Consider the following 14,866-nt stretch of genomic DNA (forward strand, 5'->3'; position numbering starts at 1 on the left):
GCATTAGGGGCGATGTAGATTGATTAGGTTGTATTAAGGTGGATTGGGAGTATTAAGCTGGATTAAGGTGGATGAAGGAGCATTAAGGTGGATTAGGGTGGACTAAGGTGAATAAGGGTTCATTGAGTATTAAGCCCGATTAGTCTACCATAATCCCCCTAATGCACATTAATCGACCGAATCCACATTAATCGACCTTAATCCTCCTTCATTCACTTTAATCCACCATAATACACGAGAGTCCGCCTTATTGAACCCTAATCCAACGTCATCGACCTTAATCTGCTCTAACTCTCCTTAATGCACTTTAATCCTCCTTAACCAACGCTACTGCTTCCTCATCCACTTTAATCCACCCTAATCCGCTATAATCGTCCTTAATTCACCTTAATCCACATTCATCTACTTTAGTCCTCCCTTATCCTCCTTCATTCACTTTAATTCACTTTAGCCCACCATAATCCTCCTTAATGCACCTTAATCCTTCCTAATCCATCCTCATCCTTCTTCATGCACTTTAATCCACCCTAATCCACTATAATCGTCCTTAATGCACCTCAACACATCTTCATCCACCCTAACCCACCTTCATCGAACTTAATCCAACCTTGTCCTCCTTTATGCACCTTAATCCACTTTCATCAACTTTAATCCAACTTTACCCTCCTTAATACACCCGAATTCATCTTAATCCAATCCTAATCAATCATTACTTTGCTAATCATTAATTATCTCCTATGCGCGGCTGCACATGCTTTGGTTCGCTTCCCGCCTTCCTTCGGTCACGTGATATTTTCTGTAGCCCACAACGGGACCTTGATACAGAGGTCTAAGGCTTTCGCTTAATAAGCCACACACAAAGGGATGTGTCACAAGCAATACTATATCAGACGCACGAAATAAAGCATCTCATCATGCGGCAGAAAAATTGTCTGGAGTATAGAACTCGCCTCAAAAGCTCCTTTTACATCGCTATACCCCGTTCATACGGCTTTCGGAAAAAACCAACCTTGTCATAAATGTTGCCTCTAGCATTATCGATGCTGCTGTTAGCATTTCTCAAAATTTTCAACCCCACTGGGGCGCGCAACTGGCCCAAAATAACACGCCTCCATAGAATCCTGCGGCCCGTCCGCGGTAGCCAAGGAGGAATAGCGTGCCGTGCGCAGCCGGCCGGCGAGGAGAATCGAGGAGGAAAGCGCCGTGAGGAGGAGAGTGTCGCTACTTTCAAACATCAAGGGGTTTTAGTTCGCAGCATTCGCTGCTGCCCTCTGTCGGCCAGCTGGAGAAACCTGCGTTTCTCCGCTCGACCAGAACGCAGCGATAGTGGTGCTGCAGCTGATCACTCCACGGTGTGCGCGCGAGGAAACGTTTCCTTCGGGCAAGCTTGCGAATGGTTGATTTTTTTAAGGCGCACAACCTTCTCTGCCTTGTTCGCCCGTTTTCATGGTTGTTGGTCGGTTGTCGGTAGTTGGACATGTCACTGCCGATGCAAAGGGCGCGTGCTTCTGCGCAACCGAGGGCGGGGTGAGCGTTCGCCAACTTCTTTGCGGCGCCGTTTCGACGGTGTGGGGGCCGCTGGAAAACACACACATACAACCATGCGTTTATGCGTTGTAGCCAGCTGTGCTACCGCTGCAGAAGTGCCGGTCAATGACTGTGATCTCTACGGCATTACGCAGTGAAACAACAAGCGTTACCTAGATACCTCTACGGCAGCCAATATACGCGTTCCAGTGTCATCCTTCCTTTATTAAAGCGAACAACTTTCTAGAAACGTTCGCCTCTTTTTTTCAGTACTTCGGCTTGTCACCGTTGACGGTTTCTGCACATTTAATTTCGTAGCCCCTGTTCACGAAATCTTATGATATACTAAAAGGATTTACTATTCTCTGTGGGAGTGCCCGCACGTACACGAACAACGGTAAGTAACACGGAATATGAAAGTGGTAGGCGAAGTTGCTCGCTTGGTGCGTTCCTTTTCGTTTGTTTTTTCTCTTTGCGTTTCGCATAACTAACTGTTTATTGCTTATTGCAACCGGTATATTGCTTTGCTTTAACTCCGGTGTGTGATCTACACTCATAGAGGACTGTTCATTTCGATATAAACATGGCTGCTAGTCCGGGCGCAAGCGCATTTGTTGCGCCGAAGAATCCCTATGTTTTCCTTGTAACAATTATTATTCAATCTGCTTGCGACCATTCGCGTACAAAAACTGGCGGGGCCACGAGCATTACGCACTGTGTTCAGCGCCGCGCTCCATCTATAAGGCTTCGAAATAATGTGCGTTGATTTCTATTCACGAGCAAAGTGCCGTCAGGTTAGATTCGTCTTCTAACTTGGTCGTATGCGTCTGCAAATGTAAAAAATAGTAATGACCACCCGTGCATACATTTGGCCAGCGACAATCTTTCACAGAACGTTGCGCGATCATTTTATATGCAGTTACGTTTCACCGATTTTGAGCGCATGAGCGTAAGTGCCCTGATTATTGCTTCTCCTCGTGTCTCTGCATAGAAGTGAAGAAGTGTTGGGTGGGCCAGAGAAAGAGCAGCGCAACGTTCACGTAGCCATGGATCTGCAATGTGACAGAACAAAGAGCATATATGTATTCGGTAAACAAGGGGTCTGCTAGAAGAAAATTTACTCTGCGCTAAAACTTTGACATCATAGTTGTCTGTTGAAGGCTTTCGAATGGATACGCCCATGCCTAAAGCATCATGATGGCTATCATGGATTCTAAACTACGCTGTACGAATTGTTAAGAGGGTACGCAGGCACTAGAAGCGGGCACATCAGTGCTTCCCGCGGGTTAGTATTTGTGCAGCTTTTTCCGTAATTCAAGAAGTAGCCTTCTTAACTGGGGAGCTGAAAGCTTATGTGATGTCACTTCTGTGGGGCGTTCCGGCGTTAAGAAAAAAAAATCAGTTCGCCGTTTGTAGATTGCCCGCCAGGGGGCCGTGGAGCACCGACGTCTCTCACATGGGCTCCCGCTTCTCGTGCTTCTCACCCCGGAACAAGGCCAGTGACGAACCAAAGTTTTGCACCGCTGCGACCGGCAAGACGAAAGAAACCGGCGGACACTAGCCGCTTTCGGGTGAGCGCCCCGTATCACAAGATATTAAGCGTTATTCTCAAAGACCGCCCCCACGCCCGGTTAAGCCTAACGCCAGAACCAGCTCCGCGCGCCGCGCGCCGCGTGAGCACGAGCACACGAGCGCTCGCCCACGCCGCGGCGAAGAGCCCCTACGATGAGCCGAGCTGCTGCAAGCAAAATGTCAAACCAGAAAGAAGATGAAGCAAATGCTATGCAAACAGACCGGACGGAAGAAAACACCGGGGAAGGTACCTGGAACTATGACGCAGAAAGCGGCCGAACAATCGAAGCCGAAAGCGCCTGGATCACAAGAAACAAGAAAGCCAAGAAGGACACCTTGAACTCAAAGACGCCGGCAAAAAAACCAACCGATGAGCAAACGCCAAATGCAGCACCTTCACACCAACAACGCAGACCCAGGATGCCGCCCCTGCCGCTTGACGACTTTAAGATCGTCTACCGCCCGTAAGCAGGTCTCGACCTCGCCAAATGGAATACCGTCGCAGTCGTGCACGCCATCGGTAGAGCGAGTGGACTATCACAGCAGGACTTCAATGACAAAGTACGCGTGCAAGTACAGAGAATCGAAAATTTAATCATCGCAAGCACGGCCGACAAGGAAGACGCAAAGCTGCTGGTCAGCATCAGCAGAATACAGCTCGGAGGCACTTACCACAACGTCAAAGGTAACATACGAAGTCCTGACGACGTCTCCCGAGGCGTCATCAATGGCCTCATACCAGGAACAAGCACCGCAGAACTTATGGCAGGAATCCGAGCACCGGCGCGTTACACCGTTCTTCATGCCCGAATGATGGGTCAGTCGACCGCGGCAGTCGTATTCTTCGAGGGACCGCACGTTCCCTACTACACCATCTTCCAGAGCGTAGACTTCCGCTGCAGACCATATCGCAAGTCAGTGCAGTACTGCCGCACCTGTGGCAACATGGGACACCGCCAAGACGTCTGTCCGAAACCGATCCCAGATTTTTGCTACAAATGCGGCAAGACTGGACTACCAAAAGACCATGACTGCACACCGACCTGCAAGCTATGCGGAGAAGCGCACGAAACCGCAAGTACAGAGTGCGAGAAGAGACTGAAGCCAAGTCCTCCACCCTACAATATACGCCAACAGCGCTTTAACAGACTACAAGAAAGAGACAACCACTGGAACTCCAGCAGTGAAGAGTTCCCGGAGCTGGGCACCTCGGCCACCAGCTCGAGCAGTGTCAGTGCGAGCAGCTCCCCTAGACGCAGCAGCTCCAAGCCAATACTGCGAAGTGTTTCGCGCTCACGTTCCCGCTCTCGCTCCCGCTCAGTCAAGCGCGCGAGCTACGCCGACGCGGTAAGCGGCTCGAGCGACTCGGGTGGTACGAGCAGCATGGATGCATCGGCCCAAGCCGCAGTCATACGGGTCCTAGAAAACAAAAAGCAGAACCAGCAGAGCAAACTGGAGAATCAGCACTGCCAATTGCAAAGCCAGCAAAACCTCATAGACAAGCTACTCCGCAGTCAACAGAAACAGCAAGAGCTCACCGATAAACTGCTTCAAAAATGCAAAGAACAACAAGAACTCACAGACAAGCTGCATCAAAAATGCCAGGAGCTCGAAAACATAAACAGAGCGTCGGGAACGACGTTGACCAAGGCCGACGTTGAAGCCATATTAGATGCAAGGTGCCTGATATTTCAAGAAGCCTTTATGAAGAACATTCACGCCACAATGGAAAAAGTTGTACAATCAGCAGTCGAAAAAACAGCCGCTACCTTCGAGAACAAGATCGCCACGTTAAACGCCAAAATAGATGGTATCGCACCACAGCTCAACAATTTTATCGCGCATGTGAAGAACAACTACATCACCAAGGCACAGCTCGAAAATTCGCGCCCCACGAGTCGGAAGAAGGCACGGGCGAACAGCCACAGCGATTCTTGCTCGGTCTCGCCCACTCGCGATCGCCGACGCGAATTCGAATCCATCGACGATGGCGATTCCTAACCACAAGGCAAAGAAACAGCATTCTAGTATACGCATATGGCAATGGAACTGTCGATCATACCGCCCTCGACACGCCAATCTACAAGAATTCGTCAAGCTGAATCAACCCGACGTCATAGCACTACAAGAAACGAATACGCAGAATGTCCGACTGCAAGGATACGCCACATATGCACAAACCCGACGAACTGCCATACTGGTGAAGAAAACTCTGACAGCCCAAAAACATGACATAGAGAACACCCAGATCGAACACACCTTAATCGAGGTTTTACCGGAACGAAAGACGCAGAAAAGCCTATTCGTGGCCAGCGTGTACAGCCCGCCTCGCGACCAGCTACCGGATTTCGATCACTTTGTACGAGAAATCAGGAAATCCACGAAAGGACACCAACTCGCCATAGTGGGTGACTTTAACGCCTCGCACACGGCATGGGGCTATCCTACCACCACAAAGAAAGGTGCTAGAGTGCACGATGCCGCACAGCAACACAGACTCACCCTCTGGAATGATCCCTTCCAGACCACGAGAATTGGAAACAGCGTCTCCAGGGACACAAACCCCGATCTTACCTTTACTGCGGACGTCCCCTGGGCAGAGTGGAGTCGACTCCAGGAAACCTTAGGTAGCGATCACCATATTCTCCAATTAGATGTAGCACACACCCGTAAACAGACCAAGACCGGAATTGCACGGCTAACCGATTGGAAATCCTTCAGGGACAAGCTAGATTCCGGAGCAAGCATAAGTGACATTGACGAGTGGCTCAAAAATGTATTAGACACAGCAGAACGTCACACCAAGATCATACGACTTGATGCCGATACACCCGCGGTCGACGCGCACGTCCTACATGTCTGGGAGGCAAGAAGTGGCCTCCTGAAGAGATGGAAGCGACAAAAGCTTAACAGAAAGCTAAAAACACGCATCGCTCTCCTTACCAAGCAGGCTCAAGACTATGCGGAACACCTCGTCAGGCAGAACTGGCACGCTTTCTGTGACAAGCTACAGGGGACTTTGAGCACGAAGAGGACCTGGCACCTCCTACGCGCACTCCTCGCCACTGAACCCACCAAAACGAAGCAGAAGCAACATCTTCACAGTCTTATCCACAACCACGCCGGATCAGAAGAACACCTCCTGCGAGAACTACAAAAGAAACTATGCGGAGATGCACCCTCTACCGCGTCAACTCGCTGCAAAGAATACTCTGGAAAACCGAACCCAGAACTCGACCGACCCTTCACGGAGGCCGAAATCCACGTAGCCCTATCCAAGCTGACTAGAAATACTAGCCCAGGTAAAGACAGGATCGTTAACAAACACCTACGCACCCTACCGCAGCAGGCCACCGAGGCTCTCCTCCGTTACTGCAATGAGTGCTGGGAGAAAGGAGAACTGCTTGCTGTGTGGAAACACTCGGACATCACCATGATCCCCAAGGCCAACAAACCTCTCAGCTTGGAGAACCTACGCCCGATCTCCCTCACCTCGTGCGCGGGAAAGCTTTTCGAACATATGGTGCACGACCGCATTACCCAGTACCTAGAAGACAACGACCACCTACCAGACACCATGTTCGGTTTCAGGAAGCACCTCTCAACGCAGGATGTACTCTTACAACTAAAGGAAGGCCTTCTAGATCACCTAAACAATCGAAGCAAATACTCCATAGTGGCAATAGACGTCAAGGGAGCCTTTGATAACGTTAGCCACGACGCGATCCTCAACAATCTCGAAAGCACCGGCTGCGGCACTAGGACCTACGCATACGTCAGAAACTTTCTGATGGACCGCACGGCAACAGTCGGAATCTGCAACATCCGCAGTGAAAGCTTCCTACTTCCAAACAGAGGCACCCCGCAAGGGTCGGTCATTTCACCGCTACTCTTTAACGTAGCTATGATCAAGCTACCCCCACTACTCGAGACCATACCAGATCTGCGTCACGCGATGTATGCTGATGACATCACGCTCTGGACCAGAGCTACGAACGTTGGAAGGCAAGAAAGTAGCTTACAAGAAGCTGTCGACACCATCGAAAGCTATCTCCGAAACTGCGGCCTCCGCTGCGCCCCGGAGAAGTCTGAACACCTCGTCCTGAAAGCAAGAACGAGAGGCCGACCACCCAACTATGAAGAGCCCGACCCCAGCATCACACTCAACGGGACAACAATCCCGAAAGTCGACAGCGTGCGAATACTTGGACTCCACATCCACAAAGACGGATCGGGAGCTGCCAGCCTACCGAGACTAGAACGCACCCTTTCGCAACTAACGCACCTCATCAAACGGATCTCAAGCCAAAGAAGCGGGCTCGAGGAGCAAGACACTCTAAGAATAGTACAAGCGCTCCTCACCAGCCGCATCACATACGGCACGCCGTACCTGGCTTTAAAGAACGCTGAAATAGAAAAACTGAACATCATGATAAGGAAGGCAATCAAAGCCGCCCTGGGACTCCCCGCCATGGCCTCTACATCACGTCTCCTTAAGATGGGCGTCCACAACACGTGGCAAGAGCTCGCCGAAGCGCACAAGAACAGCCAGCTGGAACGACTCAAGCTCACGCCCACAGGGAGATCAGTACTCCGAAACCTAAACTACAGCGAGACGTATGTCGCAGACACGGACAAGAAAGAGCGAATACCACCGGACGTTCGAGAGTGCATTTCCATCGCACGTGTCCCGCGTAACATGCATCCCATATATCACAAGAGTAGAAGACAGGCTAGAGCCAACGCCATCAAAAGAAGTTTCAAGCATGACCCGAATGCCCGCTACACCGATGCGGCCAAGTATCCGCATCGAAACGCGTACGCTCTGAGCGTCGTCGACTCCCAAGGCTCCGAGCTTGCATCGGCAACCATCAAGGCACGCAACCCGGAAACGGCTGAAGAAGCGGCAATCGCTCTCGCCACCACCACATGCACAGACGCAGCAATTATATTCACCGACTCTCAGGCCGCCTGCAGAAACTTCTTGAGGGGCCGCATCTCGGCCGATGCACTCAAGATACTAAAAAGACGAAGCACTCCGCTCCCGTACACCTGCGTAACGTGGGTACCCGGACACGAGGGACTAGAGGGGAACGAAGCGGCCCACGCCGCTGCCCGCGAGCACGTCAGCCGGGCTCCCCACTCCCCACGCGCTCTCGGACCCGTGACAGAAGGGGCGGAGGCCGTACCCACCAACTATTCGGCCATATTGCAGCATTACAGGCTCGAGCGTCGAGTGTACCCTCCACCGCACCCTAAACTCGACAGAGAAGAAAGCCTAATCATTAGACGCCTGCAAAGTAACACATACACGCACGGAACGATGATGCATCGCCTCTACCCGACACTCCACGGCTACCTCTGCCCACTGTGCAACGTACCCGACACTCTGGCACACTTGCTCCTGGAATGCCCGTGGCAGGAAGGCAGCGAAATGCAACCAGAAACGCAGGCAAACGACCTGTTCGAAACGTGGGAGGCCAAGCTAACCCTCGGCGACCTGGAAGACCAACGACAACTCGTTGCCAGGGCTAAGAGGGCAGTCGAAGCCAGAGGGTTCCTGGACTAAGGAGCCCTCCCACCTTAGGGTGATACCCGGCCTCGCTCGGGACACTGTTTCGTCTAATAAACGTTTCTCTCTCTCGCTGTTTGTAACACGCCCAAACAGCATCGCTTGGGTGTTTTCTGTCGTTCATTTCTGATTGCATTACAGCGACGCTGTATATGGCTAGGAACCCGGGATTTTATGGCGTTCGTCACGTCGACGAAAAACCCAGTGGGCCGATCCCAGTGGCCGTGCAGGGGCAGAAACAATGGCTCATACCCCCGTAAGGCAGAGGCGTGAAGCGAACATACATCACAGCTTTCGTTTCAATAAGATACGCACACATGAAAAAAAAGAGCCGTCAAACCACGTGATTGATGATGAGGCGCGCGCACTTCGGTGTTGATCAAGCTACTTTACCGCCAATGTTTCGCCGGTTTTCTTTGTCGGATACATTAACGTAGACACATCAAAACCGGGAACAAAGTAGTGGTTCGCCCAATTCGTGGATAATTTTGCTTCGGTAGCGTCAACGATCCGATTCAACCCACTACTGTACATGGGTCATGCATCAGTTTAACATTAGCGGAAAACAGTCTTGTCAAAAAAGATCGGAAAACATCTCTGTGAATCACAGCGGCCACGAATTAGTTACATCAGTAATTTAAAGGCAGTTAATAAAATGAAGGTTTTGTAAGCTACATGGAAACGTGTGTTTCTGTCATATATAACTTTAAAGAGCAATGCGCTTAATGGGTGCACATCAAGGAATGACTGCTTGACAAGTCGCGCTACGTTAACATGAATGAAGTGGTTGTTAACTTTTTTAAATAAGTGGTTCAGTAGGTGATAACTAATATTGTTACATTTATAATAGTTAAGCACAGTTTGGCACATGTCCTCAAGGGAATCACAACACGTGTCTCACTTTTCTAAATGTGCAATTTGAAAGCTGTAAGACTCGCTAACTACTTACACAAGGCTCAGGTAAAATATATTATTCATAATGGCGTACAATAGTACGTATGACATACAGTGGCTTGTATAGCTCTGAAATCATTCTTACCACTGAGGTTCTTTTGCATCTACTCACATCTTAGTACCCGAGTGTGTTTGCATTTCGGCACTATTAGAATGTGATCGCTTCGTCGGGGGATGGAACGCATGACTTTGTGCCGTTCAGCCTAATTCAGTGGATTACATATTTTGGTGAATTAAAAAAAATTAATTGGCTTTTAGCATGTTCATCAAATAACGATGTGGTGTTCACTACTGTGCACTTTGTCGCCCGGCGAATAGCCGATCTGCGATTCGATTCTGAAACGCTTGGACCCAACCTCGGGTTTAGAAAACAGATATGCATTTCATATGGCCTTCAATATTGCTAAAAGGAGAGAAAATGAAGCCGTGTTGTGCGGTTGCATTTTGGTGAGTCTAGTCGCTCGGCTTTCTGAAGCAGGCAGCCCTCTTTTCTACAGGCACTGGTGTATTTAGGTTCATGCAGGAAGGCAGTTCTCAAGGCGGAAAAGTTATGGACATGCGCAGCTTCCCATATATTTTTATTATCAGGAGAAATACAGTGCGCAAGTAAGTTTCACGAACTAATTCTTAAAGTATGCTTAAGCACGTTTTAAAAAATTGTGGGAACAATGTTCGTGAACGCTGTCGACGCTTTGCACTAAAGCGGTCTATCCTGATATCGGTTCCTGGCACGGGCTTGGTGTCGTCAGCCTTTATTTTTCTGTGAACGCCAAGTTACATGTAGGGTAGTTGTACTTGTAGCAACTTGTACATCTACTTGTGGCAAAAAGTTCAATGATTTAGCTTTCATGATATAGTGCATCAATTAGACCATGTTATTTTCCATAACCAAACAATGTTCTAATTACGAACACTCACCACAAGTGGCATATGTTCGTGCTCAAGAGGTTTCCAGCGAATGGACACTTAAGCGCACTCAATCATGACTTGTGACCGAAGGGTGATAAAGCCTCATGCTGTAGGACGTTTCCGAATCGCGTGTGGTCTCTTTCCGTGCAGCCCTCGCACGGAACGCCTGGACGGACTGGGCCGGAGAGGCGAGAGGCCGTCCTTCTTCTCGCACGACTCCTCGTCGGGAGACGCGTCCTGCTGGCGGCCGCCCGACAACGTCGACGAGTTGCGCCGCTGCTCGAGACCCGGGGCCTCGTCTTCCTCTTCCTCCGGGGCCTACCACTTCGTGGACGAAATCACCGGAGAGCGAGCGCCCGGCAGAAAGAAGTCCCTGTCGGCGAGTGCCGGCACTGCGGGCTCGCGCCGAGGCAGTCGCGTGACTTTCGGCGCGGCCGCTGCCGCCGCCACGGTGCTACAAGTTCCCGTGGTGTGCGAACGGCGGCCCAGTTCACCCCGCTCGGCGCCGTCTTCTTCATCCCCGCTGTCCACCTCGTCTCAGTCTACTCCGCACGCGCGGTCGGGTTCGGTGAGCTTCGCTGAAGAGCCGAGCTCGGTGCGGGACGCGGTGAACGGGTACGACGCCGACGCGGACGACGAGGACGACGCGGACTCCCCCAAGTACGAAGCCAAGGAGGCGGCGAGGTAGCCGCGGTGAGGCGGCGGCGAAGGCAGGCCCCCGCCCTCGTGATTCCATTGACTGCCACTTGTTACCGTGTTCAGTGCGATAATACATCCCGATCACCAGACTCGATAGTGGAGGGTACGCTTATTAAGGCCAGTGATATTGCTGGTACGCCTTCTACGGAGGTTTTCTTCATGCCTGCTGTTTAATTCCGTGTGGAAATCATAAATTCCTAATTGTCAGTCACCTGTGGTTACTTTTTGTTGCACTAGTGTGTAAGAAACAGAACGTTTTGGGTCGAGGAGCCTATCATCTTATGTGGAGCTTTCCTGTAAATGAGCAATGAAGGTGAAAAAAGGCAGTTATGACATTATTGCGTATTTGATTTCGACTTACTTCACTTCTGTATTTTCTTTCTTATTGAACTTTCTTGAGAAGATGGCGACGTACAGGTGCTACACGAGGAAAAACAATTTCGCAACCAGGGAGCTATAGGTTTGTCAGCTCTTTGCCAATCAGGTACGATCTTGACCAATCAGTGCACAGTATTCGGGTGCATTTCTCACAGCTCTCACTGAAGACGTCTTGCACTTGCATTTCACAAACGGTAGTATTCTTGCAGCTGTTTGTTTGTCAGAGTTCGTTAACTCATTCGGCATATATGGCTTAAACTGAAAACAGATAAAATCCAGCCCGGCGGGGTGGCCGCACAAGCACGTTCAAATCATGTCACCTCAGAGCGCCAACTTTAGCATCGAGACAACCTGCACCCGTCCGCATCATAGCCCTTCCGCGCCCGACCAGAGCAATTGGTGAGAAGTTACCATCGCTGCCAACACCGGTAAAATCTGAGTTATTCTGAGGCAGTCTTCCCTGTATTTGTCGTGTTAGTGGTGATGGCATGAATACTTTCAGGCGGTGGAAGCCTGGCGTTGTCGAGGCGGCGCCGTTTTCGAAAATGCCGTTGTTACTGAAGGAAAAGTGACTGGGCGAGTATTTTTCATACAAGATGGCACACATTTCTTGAACTCGCGCATTTTTCTAGAACTCGTGCATTTGCTTGATGCATGCGCACTATTGCTCGTTTTATTCTTTCGCATAAACCTCCCACTCCGGGTATAGGACACCGCATCATAAATGCTTTCGCATTAAAACTGCTATAGCGGATTTTACAGGAATTGCGGAAATTTTGTCAAGCAACAGTTAACTGATGCGCGAAAGTGCGGTTACCACGTGTCCTTATACAACGGTAACGACAAATGGGTCTCAACTGGAAAAAAAGGACACGTAGCATATGGTATAGAAGTACTGCAGAGCTCCGCTCGTTAGGCTAGGAATACGCAAACAGAACATACTTGGCGCCTGCTAGCTTTCCAAGAACGCACTTTTTACCCATACTAAAGCTACATTGTGTGGCAACCTTTACAGTAGGTGCTCATTATCTTCATAGGGCTTAATGCCCGGTCTGATGGGTGCCAATGAAAACTGAGGCTGGTGTCTTGACTTCATCTTACCTTCATAACCGATGGTGAACATAATACTTAGTGTACATAAAACATTCGAAAGGGGCCGCAACGAAAAACTCGTAATAATGTGTATTAGTGACCTGTCTTGCTCAAGGTGTCATTTATCAACAGTGGTCGAATCAATGCTTTAGCACAAGCTCTTGGCTTCGCCATTTACTTCTTTCTTATGAAGATAACTCATCTTTAGAAACGCTGGCAGCAGAGACATCCATTTTTCGACCCCTCTTGATTACTTCCTCTCCATCTTCGTGAAAATCTCTGTCGTGTGAATTTCAAAGTGCCATTTATTCCTAGTTCTTTGAGACCGGTTTGCCACCACTATCAAATGGAGTGCATTTAGAAAATCTAACAAGTTTGCATAAAAATTTCAGATCGCGCGTCTTCCTAGGATAATAGTTGAAGTAAGACCTTGTACATCAAGTATTACTGCTTTTTGCTCCGCTAGTTGGTTCATACTTCGTGCAGTGGAAATGACGAAAAAGAAGCGAACGACCAAGCAGAACAGCGGTTCCTTCGTACCTTTCTGTTTCTTTACATGTTTTCGCATTTTGTGCACTACAAGGAGTATCACAAGATTCATTTCCTCTTCATTTGTTCAATTCGGCTTCCGATGAGAACAATAGAACACGCACAAGCCAAATGCCCCATAGACAGTCTGAAGGTTCTTTTTGGAGCGTACATGACACAGAAGTCCTCGTTAGCAAACGTGAACATGGATTCTTACATTTAGCGATGTCATATATATGCTGGGCACCTACGGTAGCTGCCCATCAGTCATGCGTCATCATTTTACAGGGGTGCTTTAACTACACTGTACCTGTCATAATGCATACTTGTGTCATCTCAGTGACATATATTCTGGACCTTCGTGGTCTTCACCCGAGACCATTGTAGACCTTTGCAGGCAAACCTGATTTACGCCTGACTAAAGCGAAATGGAGCAAACTTTTGCTTGAGAGGGGAAAACTCTCGAAGTTCTTTTTTTCATTGCCTAGAAGTATTTAGCCTTCGTGACAGCTGCTATATAATTAGGATTGCACTGTCTTGCAAACTGTTCTGAAAGAACAGCTAACTTTTGCTATGCTTAGTACAAGGAAAAAACATTTGCAATATGTGTATGAATGCTTTGACTGAGCTTGAGGGTAGCATATTTAAGTTGCCTTCCATACTGTTGAAAGCATCAGAAATGGAGTGTTTAGTGCACCGAGTTTGAAACGCTAACGCCCCACGTGATGTTTAATGTCAGTAACGTGAGAGGGATGGTGCCTGTGTGATCTCACTGAGAAAAGCTCCACGAGAGTTAACTCTAGTACACTCATGCAGTCGGAGGTGGAAAGGACTTTAAAGGGTGAACTCCCAGGACAATATAAAGCTTATGCGCAAGAATTTGAAGAGTGTGCAGTTCCGCTCTGCGGAAAGAACAAACTGTTTCTGAATAACACAGTGATGAATATATTTCTAATAACTATCCTTAGATTGTGATGAGGTGAAACCTTTGTCCAGCAATTGTGTTGCGTGAAATAAATTAAGCCAATATTTTGCTACAGCAATTGTCTCTTACCGCACGCGCAATAATCAGTCTCACATGTCCCACTTCTGATTAACCAGTGACGATGTCAGAATTCCTTGTGCATGTTTAATAGGTGTATGGTTGTATAGCCCTCGAAGGATCTCACCTGTGCTCACAAATCTGTGATGTAATGTTTCGTGCAAGTGAAGATTATGGGCGTGCTAATTATACCAGTGAAATCTGAATAAATAAGGCTTTGTTGTCATGGTCTGTTAGATGACTCTGTGAACGTCTAGTTCCATTTGGGAAAACCATGAAGTATCTGCAACTCCCTCTGCACACAACCAAAAAATCAAGCCTTGGTGAATGACGCTTCTTCGAGCAAAAGGTAAGGAGAAAAAATAAACACGCGTGCATGTGTAATTGCCAATTGGCTCACAGTAATTCAGAATGTTTTGAGTTATGAGTTTGTTTCCACAGTCCTGATTTTCTTGTGCACTGACGTTCAGCAGGCATCATTTGTTCCAATTACGGTTTCGCAACATCGGTTTTGATAGCTCTGCCAAGATGTCAAAGAAGTCGCAGGCCTGCGTGGCACACGCAACACAGTCACAGCGTAAGCTAGGTGAGCG

General features: G+C 49.0%; 1 protein-coding gene across 3 annotated transcripts in view; it reads left to right on the forward strand.

Moving 5' to 3' along the window:
- LOC135902815 (uncharacterized) overlaps window positions 1–14,489 on the forward strand; it is a 245,371-nt gene extending 230,882 nt beyond the window's left edge. For all 3 annotated transcript variants that reach the window (XM_065433084.2, XM_070532419.1, XM_070532420.1), the window contains one exon: window positions 10,685–14,489. In XM_065433084.2, coding sequence (XP_065289156.1) covers window positions 10,685–11,222 — 538 coding nt within the window. In that variant the 3' untranslated portion in view covers window positions 11,223–14,489. The remainder of the gene's footprint in view (window positions 1–10,684) is intronic.
- The last annotated feature ends 377 nt before the right edge of the window (window positions 14,490–14,866 follow it).

Source organism: Dermacentor albipictus, chromosome 1 (assembly GCF_038994185.2).
Source record: "Dermacentor albipictus isolate Rhodes 1998 colony chromosome 1, USDA_Dalb.pri_finalv2, whole genome shotgun sequence".
In the NCBI taxonomy this organism is placed as follows: domain Eukaryota; kingdom Metazoa; phylum Arthropoda; class Arachnida; order Ixodida; family Ixodidae; genus Dermacentor; species Dermacentor albipictus.